The sequence below is a fragment of the Geospiza fortis genome, unplaced genomic scaffold (genome assembly GCF_000277835.1).
Source record: "Geospiza fortis unplaced genomic scaffold, GeoFor_1.0 scaffold396, whole genome shotgun sequence".
NCBI lineage: Eukaryota > Metazoa > Chordata > Aves > Passeriformes > Thraupidae > Geospiza > Geospiza fortis.
In genome coordinates this window covers 2341914-2359737 of record NW_005054345.1, presented here as the reverse complement: position 1 = coordinate 2359737, position 17824 = coordinate 2341914, and the positions used below count along the sequence as shown (strand labels likewise).

At 49.9% G+C, this 17824-nt stretch overlaps 1 protein-coding gene across 1 annotated transcript in view; it reads left to right on the top strand.

The window, feature by feature from the left end:
* The window catches only part of SSBP3 (single stranded DNA binding protein 3), a 53647-nt gene extending 37604 nt beyond the window's left edge, over window positions 1–16043 (top strand). The window contains exons 3-15 of the mRNA XM_014307831.2: window positions 5611–5691; window positions 6477–6536; window positions 8440–8506; window positions 8614–8690; window positions 11506–11570; window positions 11670–11718; window positions 11923–11958; window positions 12127–12181; window positions 12595–12665; window positions 13385–13463; window positions 13661–13689; window positions 13895–13996; window positions 14559–16043. Of these exons, the coding sequence (XP_014163306.1) occupies window positions 5611–5691; window positions 6477–6536; window positions 8440–8506; window positions 8614–8690; window positions 11506–11570; window positions 11670–11718; window positions 11923–11958; window positions 12127–12181; window positions 12595–12665; window positions 13385–13463; window positions 13661–13689; window positions 13895–13996; window positions 14559–14588 (801 nt within the window). The 3' untranslated portion in view covers window positions 14589–16043. The remainder of the gene's footprint in view (window positions 1–5610; window positions 5692–6476; window positions 6537–8439; window positions 8507–8613; window positions 8691–11505; window positions 11571–11669; window positions 11719–11922; window positions 11959–12126; window positions 12182–12594; window positions 12666–13384; window positions 13464–13660; window positions 13690–13894; window positions 13997–14558) is intronic.
* Window positions 16044–17824: the final 1781 nt, after the last annotated feature.

Below are 17824 nucleotides of genomic sequence, written 5' to 3'. Positions count from 1 at the left end.
ACCAGGGACCTGCAAGGGATATCCCCAAGGGCAGCAGGCATGGGCAGATAGTTTTTGAGAGGATTTAGAGGGCCTGATCGTGTCCAGGCATGGTGGGGAGTCACACAGGGAGCTGAGGAGTGAGTCACCAGCAAAGCTCAGGTAGCAGAAACTTTGCAATGCATGAACCTCCTGCAGCCCTGCATGTGAAGATGTCCACCATAGGCAAAGGGAAAACATTGATGTGGGCCATTCCTGGGGCTCTATAGTCCAAACACATGTGAGTGAGCTTGGAGGAGAAGGAGTGCCCAGGAAAGGGAGAAGCAAGGAGGACTCCAGGCTGCAGCACCCATCCACAGCCACTGCCTTGCAGTGAGATTCCCTTCCCAGTGCCAGGGCTCAGCAGTGCCCTTCAGGTCAGGGGGCAAGGGAAGTGCAGCCTGCAGAATCTCCCAAAATGATGGGAGAGGAGAGGCCCATGGCTCTCTTGGGTTGCTGGGGCATTTCATGGTGCCAGCCAACAGCATCAGCTGCACTCCGGACAAAAGGTTGGCTGGGTTGACGGCCAGCATGGGTAGATGCTTTTATTTAAATCTCTCTCTTTGTCCCGTTGAGATGAGCAAACAAACCCTCTGCTCATCCTCCTAAAGGTCATCAGAGGCGTTCCTGCTTTTGTTTTGAAAGCTGGATTGATGCCGGGGTGCAGATCCCTCGCAAGAGGGATGGGGGGATGCCAGGGAAATACAGGAAGGAAAACAAAATATTGAAAGCAATTAATACCACACCTTTACACCACTAAACAACCGGGGGGGGGCAGCGAGTCAGCAGCCCCCCCAGGCATGTCTGCTGTCCCCAGGCAGAGTCCCTGTACCCCGCGCTGATGAAATGGAAAGTTGACCATAAATCAATGTCGGCGCTGCGTTAGCTATGCATCAGCAGCTCGGCACCGAGATGCACCAAAACAAAGCACCGGCTGCTCCGTGTTCCCACACTGCCCCCTAATGCAGACAGACCTCGGGAGCTGGGGAGGACGGGGGCTCCAGAGCCCGGGGGGGCTCCCCCCACACATCCCCTGCCCTCCCCAGCTCTCCTCCCCACGTCCTGGAGACTTCCCCCTTTGGGTGAGGTCGCCCATGGGGTGAGGATGGTGAAGCCAGGGACAATAGGAAGGGGTCCATGTTGTCCTGCTCCCTCCTTGGATGCCACCATTTTCCCCCTGCTGTCCTGATGTCTCAGTGGGATTTCCCACTGCTCATCGGGTGCCGCCAGCTCCAGCCAGCCAGTTCCGTAAAACCAAGCTGCTCTTCCCAAAATCCCGGGGTAGAACTTGGTACCAGCCTGCACCAGGCAGGGTTTGAAGGAAGGTAGCCTACAAACTGGAGGAAAGGAAAAGCAAGCATCAGAGAAAGTTTTTTTCTGGAAGTTTAGTAGGATGCCCGAGGCTTTTGTACCGAGCGTCTGGAGCATATGGTGGGATTTGCAGTCAACTTTCTCTCGGGTGCTCCAGCCAGATGGAGGTGACTGTTCTTGGCTCTGGCTGACACGGGTTTGTTTCCTGAAGAGCTTGTGTTAAACATATTCCTTAAAACCAGGCGTCTGCAGTTGGGAGCCCCAGCTGCAGGCGAGGCAGAGCTCCTGCCCACGACTGCCTTTCTCTGTCTGCGGGGGGAACTTGGCCCGCCGCGCCTCGCCTTGCCTTGCTGCCTTGCCTTGCCTTGCCTAACCTCGCCTTGCTTTGCCTTGCCTTGCTTTGCCTTGCCTTGCCTTGTCTAACCTCTCCTGGCCTCACTTTGCCCCGTCTCGGGATGGTCCTCACCCAGCACCACATGCTGGAAGTCAACCGGGGTCTTTCTCTTTGGAGGCAACTGGAGCATCTCTCCTAAAGGCTCCTTCAGAGATAGCTCTTTTTTTTTCCTTGTCAACTTGCAAAACATCTCTCTCCTTCAGTAGAAATAAATCTCCTCTCCAATAAACCCAGGCATGGCTTTAATTAATATCCATCTAATTTATTTTAGTGTTTTCTAACGTCAAAACTGGCAGGCAGGGGCAGGTATTTTAAACACAAGATGCCTCCCTATTGCTAACTCGAAACCATCGGTGTCTCGTGGCAGTGATGCTTTGCCTTCTCGTACCATCCTGCCTTGTTCTGCCACCCCCAGAGGTGCTTGAAAATGTTTTTAAATAGCAAAACTCCCCCATTAGCTGAAAGTATGTAGCCCATAAAACATGATCCATTTGTGGTGAATTACACTGGAAACATAAATTGACACACACAGAGCTATGATCGCTCGTGCCATTTTCCATCTTTAATATTTTACAAGAAGTTTGAGGAGTCGAGCTCATGAAAGACAGAGTGGAAATAACCTGATCTCCTGGAAACTCCCTGTAGGAAGCAGCTGTGGCAGCAAACTTCGGCTGTCCAGCGGGCCAGGTTGGGCTTTTAAAGCCCCTGGAGTGTAGAGGGGAGAAAGAAATGCAGCAGAGTGGAGATTGAGGGACTGACAGCTGTTGGAAACAGTTTCCTCTAGCACCATTTTAGCTGTTGGGGTTCTTTTTTTGGGTTTTTTGAGGCAGCTACAGGAAGATGAAGAATAACCCCACACAGTTTTGGGGGCAAAAGGAGAGCCTTGAGAGATGATGGGGTTTCTGTGGCTGGGGAGAGTGCTGGAGATGAGAGTGAAGCAGCTGCAGAGCAGGTCCTGCTCCCCCAGCATGGCGTGTCAGAAGGAGCTGTGCCTCAGGGATGCGACTCCAGGGCTGGATGGAGGGATGTGGAGGAAGCAGGACAGCATGTGTTCAGCCTCCTCCTTTAACAGGAGTAGTTAATAACTGCTAAACACACGTTTTTTTAAGAAAAGAGGGATGTTCTGTTGGTTGGAGCCCACATGTCGTCTATGCACAACACTTGTCCCAACTGCCATGATCCATGGGGATCATCTGCTGCTCCCTCTGCAGCGAGGCAATCCCGTGCAAAAAGCCAACCACTCCAGCAGGCGTTCCCAGCCCATTACGGGTCCCAGCCCTGAAACATCTGCAAGTATTTATGGAGATAACAGTATGCAGAGGGACTGCCTTTCTGGCAGAGCAGGGCAGCCCTGCCGAGGGGGCCGCGGCGGCCGCAGCTTGGAGCGAACATTTTGGATGCTGCCGCACAGAAAAAGCAAGAAAAGAAGGAGAAATAAAAAAGCTGCTTTCAGCTCCTCCCTGCCTGCCAAAACGTTTGCACAAGCTGGGCGTCACCTTATCCAGAAGTGTCCTCTGGGAGTGGTACCACATGGGATAATGCAAGGGCAGGGAGCCTGGAGCATCCCGGGAGCAGCCTTGGTGTCGGGGCAGGAGCTCGCTCCAGAGGATGCACTCAGCATCACAAACAACAAATGCTCTCTGGGTCCAGCTGCCACAGGGGATTTTTCTCTGGTGGAAATGCTGCCGTGTCCCATAGATGCTTTTTCTCCAGTAGTCAAACAGTGTTTGCTCTCCAGCTCGAAATGCAGACCCCAAGCGTCACTTCAGACCCTGCCACGGTGCCTTCAGGTGGCCATGTCCCCCATGTGTCTGGTACCTGTTCACCCCACACCCTCACCTGCTGTGGGATACAGGGGGAAGGACATCAGTACCTGGACAGCAATGACCCCCTCCTGCAGCACAAGGCAGGCATCATGGAGGACACTGGCTCTTGCATTGATGGGGCTTGAGGTTTGGCCTCTGCCAGCCCTGGTTTTTACCTTCCACTTGGTTTCATCATTCATTCACCTCTTCTGATCTTCCCTACCCCAAATCCTGCAGCTGAGATGTGTAGGAAGGGCTTTGGGGGTGGCCAGACCTTACTGGGGGATGGTGGGAGGTGTCTGCTGCCCCTGCTGCACTTTGCATTCACAGACAGAGTTAGCAGCTCAGAAGCAAAAATAAGTCAACTTCCATGCCTGGAGAGGACTTCTGCTAAAGGAGGTTGATGCTGCAGTTGGACCTCAGAGGTTTGTCTTCTCCTCTCTGGTGGGACATGGATGGAGAAGGCAGTGGGGAGGGTTGTCTTGAGGTTCTCTGACCTCATCCAGATGAGGCTGGCCAGGAACTAAGGGCAGAGGCTGGTTCTTTTTGGCACCTGGAAGATAAATGGTGGTGTAAGTGGTGGGATTTCAGCGGCTGGAGCAGAGAAGCTGGCAGGAGGCTGTTGGTTTAAATCTGCTTGGCTCCATCTCACCACTGAACCATTCAAATTAAAAAAAAATTTAAAAAGAAGAAGAAAAAAACCCACCCTCTTACTTTATTTACATTGCACTCAAGTTTCCGCTGTACAAAAGATTTGCAGGTGCAAATATGTCCTGCCTTCATTAACTTCCCCTCCCTTTTTAATTTATGTGATTTCAATTTTCCTTCCCTGTACTGTTAATTAGGGGACCCTCTAATCAGTACCATTATCACAGTGGTATTCATGTTTAGGAAAGCTGCTAAACAAATGCTTGCAAAATTGCTAAATGGCTAATTAATGTCTGTTAATTAAGAAAATTGCTCATGGTAACAAACCATGCCATTGCTGGCAGCAGCTAGAAGGCGAACACTTGTTGAAATTAGTAACGAGGCAGGTAGAGAACATCTGCTCCGGCGCCGGTCCTGGAGCCTGCCGTCGCTTCCCATCACCTACTGACAGAGCTCCTGTGCTTTCTCTACCAATTACACCTCCTCGGACTCAAAAAATACTTTTTTTTTCTGTTTTTTTTCCTTTTTTTCCCCCCTTTTTCCTCACGTTAACACGCACCGGTATATTTCTTGCACCGAGCTCGCGGTTTTTCCAAGCAAATTTTCATTTTGTGCTTTCAAGGGAAATTAAAAAAAAAAAAAAAAAATTAAAGTGGGCGTTCAAGCCCAAAATGTCAGCGACTGCTGCATTGCAGTCTCAAACCTGCACCAAGTAATCTCTCCTTTTTTCCCCTAGACATCCTTTCTTTGCTCACAAGCCATTTCACTGGCATCCTTAGGGAATGCACCTCGAGGAAGGATGTTGCATCCCTTCAGCGTGGCAGTGCAGCCCCAGCTGTGCCACCCAAACACTGCCCAGGTGTGAGCTGGGACATGCTCCTCATCCTCCCTGCTTGCTCCAGCACCTCCAGTGAACCACGGTCAAAACACAAATCCGGAGGTGTTTCCAACCTTTGGGATGAGAGAGGAAAAAAATCATTTTTGTTTTTAAATTTTTTTTTAGATTTTTTTTTTCTTTTTTTGTTTTTTGTTTTTTGTTTTGGGGGTAGTTTTTCTATTTCCCCCCAGCCTCTCTGGTCCTCTCCTGCATATTTTTTTCCCTCGTTGCACGCCCCTGAAAAGTGTTTCCCTGTGTGTTTATCATTGCAGACTTGGTTGAACCACTGGACCGTTTACTCTCAATGTGCCCACTGTATTTTGACAGATGTTCTGATTTTGAATATATATTTTTTTTCGCATATATCATTACTCATTGTTCAGCTGCAAATGAATCGAAACTTAATTTAAAAAAAAAAAAAAAAGGAAAAAAAAAATCATTTAAAACCGGGAGAACTGACTCCCTGACTGAACAGGTCCACCCGTGAATCCTTTTTTAGCTCTTTCTGCGCTTTCATGTGCTAATCTATAACCTCCTTCTACTGTCTGACCTCACAGGGACCGCCTGGGTCACAGCCCTCGCCACACGCACAGCCTCCACCCCACAATCCTAACAGCATGATGGGACCCCACAGTCAGGTAAAGACACTAGTGATGGGTAGGGCTGTGAACCGGGACGTGCGCTCGATTTACTCCTTTTTTCCCCCTCTGTAAGCACGCTGGGCAGCGGGTACCCGCTCCCCGGGGAGCATCCCCCCGGGCACCCCAGCTCTGAAGCAAAATGTTGGTTTTTTTCCCTTTTTTTTCTTTTTTTTTTTTCTTTCTCTCTTTTTTTCTTTTTTTTTTCTTTTTTTTTTTTGGTGGTTTTTGGATATGCAGTTGTCAATGGACTGAGAAGTCGATCATGGGTATCAGACTGTTTTACCTTCCCAAGGTAGCCTGAGAAATTTAACTTGATGTGGATTTTTAAGCTTCTGTTAGTAGCAGCAGTTGTAAAAAGAAGTAATGTTAAGCCTTTCTCCTTTTTTTTTTTTTCAGTACTTAGCACTGGGTTTTTTTGTGTGTGCGTGTCTGTATGTGCTTATTTGCCACTTTTTTTTTAATATATCTCTATATATTTAAACTTGAACATTATCTAACACTCAGAGTTTCCCATGCACTAATTTTAACAGCCTCACCTAGTATTGCCAATGTCAAACACGCTCTCAAACAATAAACCTGCAGAGAAAATGTCTAAAAAACAGACTCCAGACACCTTTCTCTTTTTTTTTTTTCTCTTTTGAAACGTCACTTTTTTAAAAAGGATGTCTCCAGAAAAAAAAATTAAAAAAAAACAAAAGCAGTGTGTACAGGCTAACCAGCGTGTGTGGGGAACGTGCTGCCTCCCCAGGGCTCAGCCCTGACCCCCTTTTGTGTCCCCACAGCCGTTCATGTCGCCGCGCTACGCCGGAGGTCCCCGGCCCCCCATCAGGATGGGCAACCAGGTACTGCACACCCGGGATTCTGGATTTCCTAGGGGTAGCTGTTATTTGGGAATGGGGATGAGGTGTCCTGCAGATGCTCCTTGGGTTTGGGTGGCAAGCATCACCTCCTTGGTCACCCTTCTTTTCCCTAGTGCTGGATCATCAGGTGTCACTTAACAATGATGGTTTAATTTTATTGTGAGGTTTGGGCTTATCCAGGGTGGAAGCAGCAGTGGGGAATGTGCTGCTTTCCAGCCCTGGTGTTCCCAGCAGGGCTGTGCCATGCTGCGTGCTCGCTGCCTGGCTGGATTTTCCCTGCAATCGCAGAAAATTAAAGTGATGGAGATAATCCTGCTGCTGGGTTGACCGAATGTTTAGATCAGCGGCGGGGTCAAGCGCGGCAGGTCACTGCTGAATTTTTTGGGTTGGGTTTATCCTCTTATCCCCAGCTTATACAAGGGCAGTTTGTTTCTGGCCTTGTGGACAGAGGCTTCCACCCCACGCCCTGCCTGGGCGCATGCGTGGCCTTTGGTTAAGGAATTCATCTCCTTGCCAGTGGTTCCATGCAGATCCATAGAGTAATGACCAAATTTGTCACTAAAGGGAAATTAAAGGAAACCTGTAATTCCTTTGAGCAGCAAAGGTGTCTGTTCAAAAATTGTCTTGGGAGCTTGTTTTTTTTTTTGGCTATCAGCATGATTCTTCTGTAGGTCTAATTAGCAGAAAGAGCAGGGTAGTCAGGAAGTAGGATGTACCAGCTTGCTCTGGGTTTGTGCTTGCTGGATTTGAGACTTGAATCTTTGGAATTCGCTAACTGATGCTGAGATGTAGCTGAGAAAAGCCCAGAAGGGGCTAATGGAGGACTCCCATGGCTGGAAGAGTCTTCCAGCCAGGGCACTGACCAATGATCTAATGAGGTATTAATTCACTGCACTTCCTCATGGGTCAGTTTTAACAGGACCCCATCCTGCAGTGGTTCTTGGCTCATCCCAGGCTCTGCTGCAGGTGAGCACAGTGAGCTGGGTAGGCAGGAGAGGCAGGGGGGACTGGTTTGAGGAGGCTGTTCCCACAGCAGGATCAAGCATCCAGGAGTGGGTAAAGTTAATTAGAAGGATTTCATTTTTTTTCCCCCAAACACCACATAAAAAACACACGTTTGTACCTAGGCTGAGCTCAGCGAGGTTACGGTCACATCCTGAGGGACAAGAGGAATAAATAGGCAGGCAGGAAGGTCAGGCAGCAGAAGTGTAAATATCCACCTCTGCAACCCTCCTGGTTTATCTTCCTCCTGCTGCCAGCTTCCAGCCTGCACAAAACTTGGGATTGGGCTGACTGTGCCTTGGCACAGCCGTGTGCACCCAGGGCCTGTGCTGTGCTCCAGCACAGGGATCCTCGGTGTTGGCATCCAGCGTAGCAAAGCTGTTTACAGTTTGCTTCCCTCAGGCAGACAATATCTGCATTTTTCTTTCCCTTTATCTGCTTGGAGTAGCCTTTGAAGCTTAAATAGCAGCATTGCCTAAGTGGAATGTGAGTTTGGGGAGGGGGCCTTGCTCTGCTGCACATGGAGCATCTCCCCGACACAGGCAGTGAATCACTGCCTGGTTTGGCCCTGGTGCTGTGTGTCACCAGGGTGCCATGCTGCTCCTCACCTTTCCCTGCTGGATTTGACACCTCTGTCCTGCTCAGCCCGAGTTTTCCCCTGCTTTCCTAAAATACAAAAGCATTTGGCATGAGGGGAGGGGGAAACGCCTTGTTTGGGGTTTAGAGAGGGTTTGCAGAAGGATGAGGGAGGCAAAGACCTGGAGGCTGTAGCAGTGGGATGTGGGATGCAGGAGAGGATGCAGGGGGATGTGGGATGCAGCAGGATGCAGGGGGATGCGGGATGCAGGATTTATTTTTTAATCTTGCTCCCTTGCTTTCGCAGCCCCCGGGTGCTGTTCCCGGTACACAGCCATTGCTGCCCAATTCGATGGATCCCACGCGACAGCAAGGTAAACCCAGCAGAGCAGGGTGAAGCACTGATGTTCTCAATTAGCTGTTAATTCAGGACCCAGAGTGGCTGTGGTGCCGTGTAACACCCCTGCTTTCCTCCCAACAGGGCACCCCAACATGGGCGGCCCCATGCAAAGGATGAATCCTCCGCGAGGGATGGGCCCCATGGGTCCCGGTCCGCAGGTAAGCCCGGTGCCAGAGCACATCCTACAAACCATGGGAGCAACCTCCTGGGGCTCGGAGTTCCCCCCACACCCTGTCCCCCCATTAGTGTTAATGTGTTTTACATTAGTCTTGCATCTGGAAATCCCTCCTTTTAACAGGAGTGAGGTCTTCAGAGCTCATTAAGGGTATTAGAGCCTCCCCCCTGCCCTTCTGTCAGAGGGGATGGCACTTAGCTCCGATCTGGAGCAGCCTTTGAGTGCATTACACTGCCTGCCTGGGAAACAGTTACAACCCTAACTGCAGGAAAGGGGAGGGAGGCTTGCATTTGAAATTAATAAATAAAAAGAAACGGCAAAGATCCCTTGAGCAAAGGGAATAAGGCTTTCCCCTGCGAGGTTCCCCTCCACCTGCCCTTCCTGCTGCCTGCTTGAGTTCCGTATTTCAGGGAAGGGGAGCAAACTTGAAATTAAGCAGATCTGGGTTAATATATGCTGTCGTTCCGTTGATTCACTTTATGGAGTGGCTTGTTGTTGACTCACTCCTGTTTGTTCCTTCTACGAGACTTCAAAACCAGATTACCATATTTTGGTTGGAGGTTTATCCTCTCTGCATCGTCGCCTACGTGGAGTTTGTAGCGCGAGGATCAGAGTCTGTCAGGAGATGAGCGGGCGCGCTGGAGTTTTGTTTTGTTTTTCCCCTGGAGACTGTTGAGATAAGTGAATGTTGTGTAAAGAGGGAGTTGTGTCATGTCTTTAGCACCAACCTGAGGATGCTGCTCGGGGGTGCTCAGCCACGTCCACAGGCACCTGAATCCATCCTCAGGCAGGGGACAAAAAACCTGCGCGAGCATCATTTCACAGGCAAGCCCTCCCATAGTGCTGCTGCTGTTCTTGAAATCCTCCTTTCCTGGAGGATTACACCCGAAAGGAAAAAAAAACAAAGGCATTTGCAAGCGTGGCCTGCACCAAGGCGAGCGGCGGCGGCTTGCCCGGGGGAGGCTGCTTCCCACTTCCAGAGCTCGCCGCGAAACTTGGAAGCGCAGAGCGCGCGCTGAGCGCCGCGTGGGATGGCGGCGGCTCCGGGAGCCGGCAGGAGTTGTGAAATGTTCAGAGCTTTATTTTTGACTCCACCGTTCCCTGTGTATGTACATTAGGGAGAGGTTTTCTGAGAGGCAGCCTTTCCCTGGAGAAGCGCTGGGCTTCCCAATCTGGCACCCGCAGGCGCTGCCTGCCTGCAGCCATCCAGGAATCGGCGCCTGTGCGCAGGCAGCCACCAAAAATACCGACCCTGACCCCGCAGCCCCTCACACCTTGTGTGCCCTGGCCTTGTTTTCCTTTAAGCTTTGCATTGGGACCTTCCTAAATACTTCTCAGACGATTCCAGAGGGCTTCAGAACATCCAGCCAGGACATCCTGGAGTCCTGACAGCAGCTCCTTATTACACAGCAGTGATGAATCATCCCTTTCAGCTGATTGCCGCTGTTTTTTCCCTTTAAGAGTCCCATTTGTAGCTCTGCAGAAGCCAGGACAGGGTTTGCCAGCACCAGGATGAAGAGGGTTTGTAGCTCTCTGGGTTTTGGTGGTGCCTTGCCCAGGTCGCTCGGCACAGCTGCGTTCCCTCCTCACCCTCCCTGAGCATCCTTCAGCTGGCTTCGTTTTCCAGCCTTTCAGCTCCAATTAAAAACGCTGAGCCCTTTTTTTTTTTTTTTTTTTTAAACAAGGGGCTTGATGCTGCTATTCAGTGTAAATGGCTGAAATTTCTATCAATTAAGGACTTGCTGGTAATTTGTTTGGGGAAAACCCTTTTCTGCCTCTTCAAAACAAACTTTGGTGATGCCCTCAGCAGTGCATCATGCACTAGTAAATCCAGGTAAAAATTGACAATACTTAAGTATTGTACTTAAAATCAAGTTTGAGGCACTCCAAGGGGCTGTGGTGTAGGAAGTGGCCAGCCATCTCTCCTCCTGCTGTAGCAGTTTTTTCTTTAAATGGCAGAAACACAGTCCAAAAAGATGCATTACAGAAGAGAGGGAGGTGGGAGGGGAAGAGTGGCAACGCGACCTAAATCTGGCTGCACGTCGCCTGGAGGGCACACGGAGCAAAGCACAGACCAAATGGAGCGCAGCATTCGGGGGATTCCTCTTCCTCCACTGCCTTGGGCTTGGCTTTGTACTAGAGCTGGTTTTAGGAGATGAGGGATGCAGATCTGAGGCTGCCAGTCCCAGCTGGAGGCTAAGCCAGGGAGGAATAAGGCAGGAGAGGGGGCCCAGGGGGCTGCCTGCCCTCGCCCGCTCCCCGCGGCTGCAGATCCGCTCCGGGGGATGGAGCAGAGAGCTGGGGAGCAACAGAAAAACAAGCCTGCCTTGGTGTTCCCTACTCCAGCAGTCATCCAGGGAGCAAGGAGTGCTCCATCTCAGGGGGAGCTCATGCAGCCCTTCCTCATCCTTACACTGCAGCAGGAACCTTCCGAGTGATGCCTTTTCTCCTCCTCCTGCCCCTGTTTTCTCCTGCACAAAGGGAAAAATCCAAAAGGCTGTTGCTGGCGCTGGGGGCTGTGCACAGAGCTGGGAGGGGGATGTTTTCCCTCCACAGAGAGCAGGGAGGGGGAACTTTGGGGCTCAGCCTGGCTCCCATCCATATTCAGCTGCCTGGGGTTTTTTTATAAACACAATTGCCTCTTATGTTCATCGTCATTAATTTTTTTTTTTTTAAAGCTCATTTTTGCACACAGACCCGCTTGGTTTTTTGTTTGTTTATTGGCTTTTTTCCCCCTTTCCCTTGTCTCTCTGGTGTCCTGCCCGTTACGGTAGACTGACCCTTGGTTATCGTTGCAGAACTACGGCAGCGGCATGAGACCTCCACCCAACTCCCTAGGTCCTGGCATGCCTGGAATTAACATGTAAGGCAATCCCCACTCTGGGAGGTTTCACCACTGGCTCGGGACTGTCTGCAGAAAAACAAAAGGTTTATTTTTTCCCCTGTTTGATTTTGTCCCCAGGGGGCCGGGCGCCGGTAGACCGTGGCCGAACCCCAGCAGTGCTAACTCAGTGAGTATCTTGGGTTGCTTGGGAAATGTCCTGGAAATGGGATCATTCCCCGTTAGCTGAGCCCTGCTAATGAGAGGGGGTTCCCCAGCCTGTTGCTTAGGCTGCTGGGACTCCCATCCTGGCCAGGCTGAAGGGGCACAGGGGTGTTGGCTGTGCCCTGATGGGATCCAGCCCATGGCTGAACTGTCCCTCTTGTCCCTACAGATCCCATACTCTTCTTCATCGCCTGGTACATACGTGGTGAGTCCTCCCGCCCCTGCTGTCTGTCCTGTCGTCAGGAGATCATGTGGTTTGAGGGGGGAGTCAGTGCCATGGGGTTGGGGTTGGGAGTTGGGGGAGGTGTTTGAAAACATGGAGAGGTGGGCAGTGCTCGTGTTTGCACATCTGACACCAGCTTCGTTTCCACAGGGTCCACCCGGCGGCGGTGGCCCTCCAGGGACACCCATCATGCCCAGTCCTGCAGGTACGAGCCCTCTGAGACCCCTCTCTCTCCAGGGCCATCCCTGCCCTGTTGGTAATGACCAATTTTTGTGACTTTTGGCTTTCTGGGAAGTGAGTAGTGTGGGCTTCTTGACTTTAGGATTGCGTTTGGGGATGTTCCTATAGCCCCTGTGGATTTGGATGCTGGGGGGCTCAGGAAGGTGAGGAATTATCTCCCCACACTTCCCAGCCAGGAGTTGAATTATTTTTCACAGTTGAATTTCTGTGATTAAAAACTTTGTGGATCTTCATTAAATACAAATTAACCAGAAAATGGTGGTAGTTAGAGGGAATTTTGGGTGATAAAATACAAAAGAATGAGTTCAAGTGGCATGAGTTTGTTTTAATTAAGAAATGAATTAATCACCCGACTTACTGGGCTTCACTGTTCCACAGATTCAACAAATTCAAGTGACAACATCTACACAATGATTAATCCAGTACCGCCCGCAGGCAGTCGATCGAATGTAAGTCTGCTTTCTAATAATTTACATATCAGATACCATAACAAATCATAATTAACTTCATCAGTTGAGAGTAAAGCAGTTTAATTGATTTCAGCCATTTGTTACAAAACAGAAATAAAACAAACCATCAAAAAGCGATTAACTCTTGGGCGACTTTGTTAATTTTTTATGCTTATTAAGAAAGCAGCAGTCCTGCTGCTCCGGCCAAGGTGCTGGTTTTTGTGGGATATGGGCAACCTTAAATCCTGTGGAATTCTGGTTGGAATGCTGTGCTGCAGCTCTGAGTCAGCCATCCAGCCAGATTTTATAGGTGAACCCAGAGGACCATGAGCCCCAAAGCCTCAGGGGCTGATACAGCCCCAGGTTGTGCCAGGGAATGTTTAGATTGGATATTCAGAAATTTTTAGTCATCGAAGGGATTGCCAAGCATTGGAATGTGCTTCCCAGGGCAATGGTGGAGTCACCATCCCTGGAAGAGTCCAAGAAATGTGTGGCTCTGGCGCTTCAGGGTATGGGTTAGTGGGTGCTGAGTTGACTGTTGGACGTGGTGATCTCAAAGGACTTTTGCAGCCTCAGCCACTCAGTGATTCTGCCGTACCTCCCTCCTTGCCTTGCTCCAGAGGGATGGCTGGGGCAGGGATAGTCTCAGGAGCCACCGTGGCAGCTGCTTGGGGTTGTTTTGTGGCTGATTTTGGGTTTGTCCCCTTTTTCTTGCGCAGTTCCCGATGGGCCCCGGCTCTGATGGCCCCATGGGCGGCATGGGCGGGATGGAGCCCCATCACATGAACGGATCATTAGGTGAGCCTTGATGTCCTCCATCCCCTGGGGACACTGGCACAGCATCCCAGTGCCTGTTCCCATCCTGGGGTCAGCCCCCACTTGGCACCCGTGCTCAAAGCAGAGCCTTTGGGTGGAAGTCAGGGAGGCTGTGGGGGGCACAGGGCTGTGGCTGCAGGCCCAGTAAGGCTCTTCTCCTTTCTCTCCCCTCTCTGCAGGGTCAGGAGACATAGATGGACTTCCAAAAGTAAGTGGGGTTGGTTGCAGGGCGGGTGTGTGGGCTCTGCCCTTCCCTCAGCACTGGGGTGCTGCTGTGACCCTGATGGATGGGGACGCAGGGAATGTCACTGGGATGGGCAGGGCTGTGTCCTACCCCAGGGCATTGTCCTGCCCCTGTGGCATTTCAGGGGGCTGTGGGGACCTGCTCACCACCTCCCCTCCATCTCCCACAGAATTCTCCAAACAACATAAGTGGCATTAGCAATCCCCCGGGCACTCCAAGAGACGACGGGGAGCTGGGAGGCAACTTTCTCCATTCCTTCCAAAATGACAATGTGAGTGAGTGAGTGCCTGCCTGGGGATGGGGGGACAGTGCCCGAGGTGTCCCAGCGCTGGGATGGGTGGGCTTGGCACAGTGGGGGCCTTTTGGACTTGGGTTGTGCCATGTGGCAGCTGCTGCAGGACAGAAGAGTGGGCAGGGGGAAATAAGGCAGTGGGTGGAAGCTTGGGGTCTGGGATGGGATGGGGTGCACAGGTGGAGAGGAGCTGGTGCAGAGGTGGCTGTGCTGGCCTGGCCCATTGGAGGCTCCGTGGGTGGCTGCAGACATGCCTCCTGTTCTCCTCTATTAGCAGCAGATACACATGTGCATGTTAATTATTTGTTTCAAATTGCATCTCGCCCCATACTGTTCTGCTGATTTTCTTCCCGGAAAAGCAAGTTACAAGCGCAGATTGGGCCCTGATAAATTGGAGTCTCCAGCATATCCTCTCTTCCTGGTTTATTAGATCCAATTAGGTTGCTGTGTAGTTGTCATCAGCCTCCTTTTGCATCCCTCCCTTGGCTGTCCGGGGCTGTGACCCGCCTGGTTTCTCACCGTGGCTCTGTCTCTCTTGCAGTATTCCCCCAGCATGACGATGAGTGTGTGATTTCCCTCCCCCTCCTCCTCTCCAGGATCAAGAGAGTCAGCTGCCGTTCGGAGGATCTCAACGAATTATGCAAGAAGAAGAAGAAGAAGAAGCTAGGTGTATGGGCAGGGACACGCGTGGCGGGGGCCAAAACCCCAGGTTTAGTTTCATGCAATAAAAAGGCTGAACTTTTTATTCCATAAAACATGAAGGACAAAACTTAAAATATTTCAAGACATGACAAGACCCTTCTTTGTGCAGAAGGGTTTATATATGTACATGACACTTCTTTTTGGAAACAAACGGAAGCCTCTAGCACCCAACTCCGATCTCTTTGCTTTGTTCTTTTAAATAAAGACAGAAACCGAACCTGTTGTATGTTTGTGCCGTGCGACACCAGGAAGCTAGTCTAGATATGAAATCATGTTGTCTCTGTTGTAGTCATTTTTTTAAATAAACTGGACAGTTTACAATGGTGGTTTTCGTTCAGAAGGCCTGTTTTTCTTTTTTTTTTTCCTTTTTTTTTGGTTTTGGGGGTTTTTTTCCCGTGTATTTTTGGGGTTGGTTTTTTGTTTTTTTTGTTCGTTTGCAGCACAACGCTTCCTCCTCCAGTTAACAAGATCTGCTTTGGGGAAGAGACTCCAGCACCTCGTTATAAACTTGTTAATATAACAGGTGACCCTTTCCAGGATCACATCCTCCAATGAATCGTGATCTTGCTCTCTGTGACTGTGGCATGCACTGTGTTAGTCTTTTCCCCCTCCTCTGAGTACAAGAAGAAATCTCTTGTCCCTCTCTTCCCCAGAATCCTTCAGCTGGTTCACTGCAAAAATAGATTTTTTTTAAATAACTCTTTTTTTTAATCCACCAGAAAAAAAAAAAAAAAAGGTTATTCTGACCGGGGATTTTAAAATGGTGTTCTCCAGCTAACTTTGGGATTTTCTGGGGGTTGTATTTGCTTTGGGGGTATTTTGCGGGGGGGGGGTTTTTTTTCTTTAGAGATGTGCTCTTGTCAGGATTTCACTTATCTATGATTTGGAACTGGATGGAGATATTTTTTAAGGAATTCTTGTTGTTAAAATGTAACCTTGCTATTCTGTAGGCTCGCTCTGTAATAAGAAAATAAAAATTAATGGCAAGCATCGAAGGCCCTTCCTTCTGGTGGGAGAGGAAGGGACGAGCCAAGGCGGCGGGTTGGGATCTCTGTACATGACACTACCCTGTAGTTTGGTCTTGGTTTTTCTCCAGCTCCCATTTCTGCTCCATGTATATCATATTCTGTAAAATATTCTCTCCCTTGGATTTGACCTTTGTGCGGATTATTGAAAGCATTGTATCTTGTTTCAGTGTTTTTTCTTACCTTGTAGTCTGGTTCGAAAATTACCGAGAGGGGAAAAAAAAATAATTATTATACATTGTAGTTTGTGTACGATATTTGTTGATAATGTTTTATTAAAGGGATGTCTTTTTTCCGCACCCCTTCATTGAAATGTTTTTGGGGAACATTTGGCTTGTTTTTATTATTCTGACTGCAAGACATGAGATGACAAAACAACTTTTTTTTTAGTGTGTAATACGAATAATTTTTTTTTTAATGTTTGCCTTCTTTTTCCTAGGCATTTTCATTCTGCTTTACCTGTAGAAAGTCAGGAGGGAGGGAGGGGTGGGTGGCATGGGGGGTCTGAGGGTGTCAGTCTCATAGTTACAGTCAGGTTAATATTTTCCAATTAATGCAGATTTGTTGCATTGCATACCCAGGGGCTCCCCAAGGGGTCAAATTTTTACCTTTTCCACTTTACATCTTGTTCGGGGGGGGGGGTGTTCCTTTCTTTTTTATTTTAATTTTTTTGTTCTGATGTGAGGAAATGAAAGGACCGGTTTTAATGTATTTTAAAATGAATAGCTAAATTATTGTCTTCATTGGGATGGTTTTTTGAATGAAACGGTTCCCCCCCTTCCCCCCCTCCCCCTGCTGTAATTAAAATCAACATAAACATTTGATTTCCGTGCTCTGCAGTTTGTTCCTGGTGTTTGCTGCCAGACCCAGGGAGGGAGTTGGGTTTTTTTTTCCAGCCTTTATCAAGGGCCAAACCCCAGATTTGGGGTTCAGGAGCAGAGGTGATGCAGAGCTGAGGTGGCATTTTAGGAGGGCTGGCTGAGCCTGGGAATTCAAAATCCCAAAGGGATTCAGGACCATTCAGGATGCAGTTCAGGACCTGGGTGAGGTTTAGTGATGCCTCTGTTTCTTGGAATTTTTTTTTAAAGCATTTTGAAAGTTTAGCTTAGGGAATGGTCAGTGTTGCCTGCACGGGGCTGAGGATGTTCTGGCTGGACACTTGCCTTCCCCACACCCAGCCCACCAGGCTGCAGGCAGAGAGGGCTGGTTTAGGGGCTAAAAAGGGGATTTTGATACACTGCCTCCCAGGCTTTGCTCGTTAGAGGCTGGGGGAGTTGGGATGCCAGCGTGGTGATGGAGGCTGCCCTGCCCTGCAGCAGCTCCTGGGCCGGGACCTGGCTGCTGCCACTTCCCTTTGCCAGAGTCCTGCCCTGCTGGGAGGTAAGAAAGGGAGGGGAATACACGAGTGTTGTTCTCAAATATATAAATATTGAGCTTGCAGTGGGGTCAGTGACCCCTCCTTGGGCAAGAGCTGTGGTGCTGGGTGGGTGCACACGCCCTCCCAGGAACAAACAGCCCCAGGAGCTACTGGGGATGGAGAAACCCAGGCAACACAACCTGGTTCCCCAATGGGCAGCATCAGAGGCTGGGGGAAAACTGGGAAATTTTAGGCCTTTGGTCCAGGCAATCACATCCCCTGTGCTTTGCAGAAAGCAGAGTGTGAGCATTGTCCATCACTTGGTTTCATGGCCCCTGAGGGGTTGAGGCTGATGAGGAAATCCTGCCCTCCCAGACCCCTGGGGCCATCCCTGCCCACCCAGGCCCTGCTTGGCTGCCCAGAGCAGCAGGCTCCTGCACTGCTGCCCGTTGTGTTTTTGTTGTGGGGCATAAAAAAGTCCTTCCTGATGGTTCTTAAGGGTTACAGGCTGGTATTATTAAATATCACCATGAAACTGCCAAGTTCCCTCCTCGAAACGTCTCCTGAGCCCAGCCTCAGGGATAATTGTCTCCCCCATTAGTTTTCATTAAATTAAATGCAGGAGGAGGATCAGAACAACCAGGGGCTCCGGGCTGAGCACGGTGTGTACTTGTTGGCACGATGTGTGCAGCCTGTGGAGCTGGATTTTGCAGTGGGAGCGGT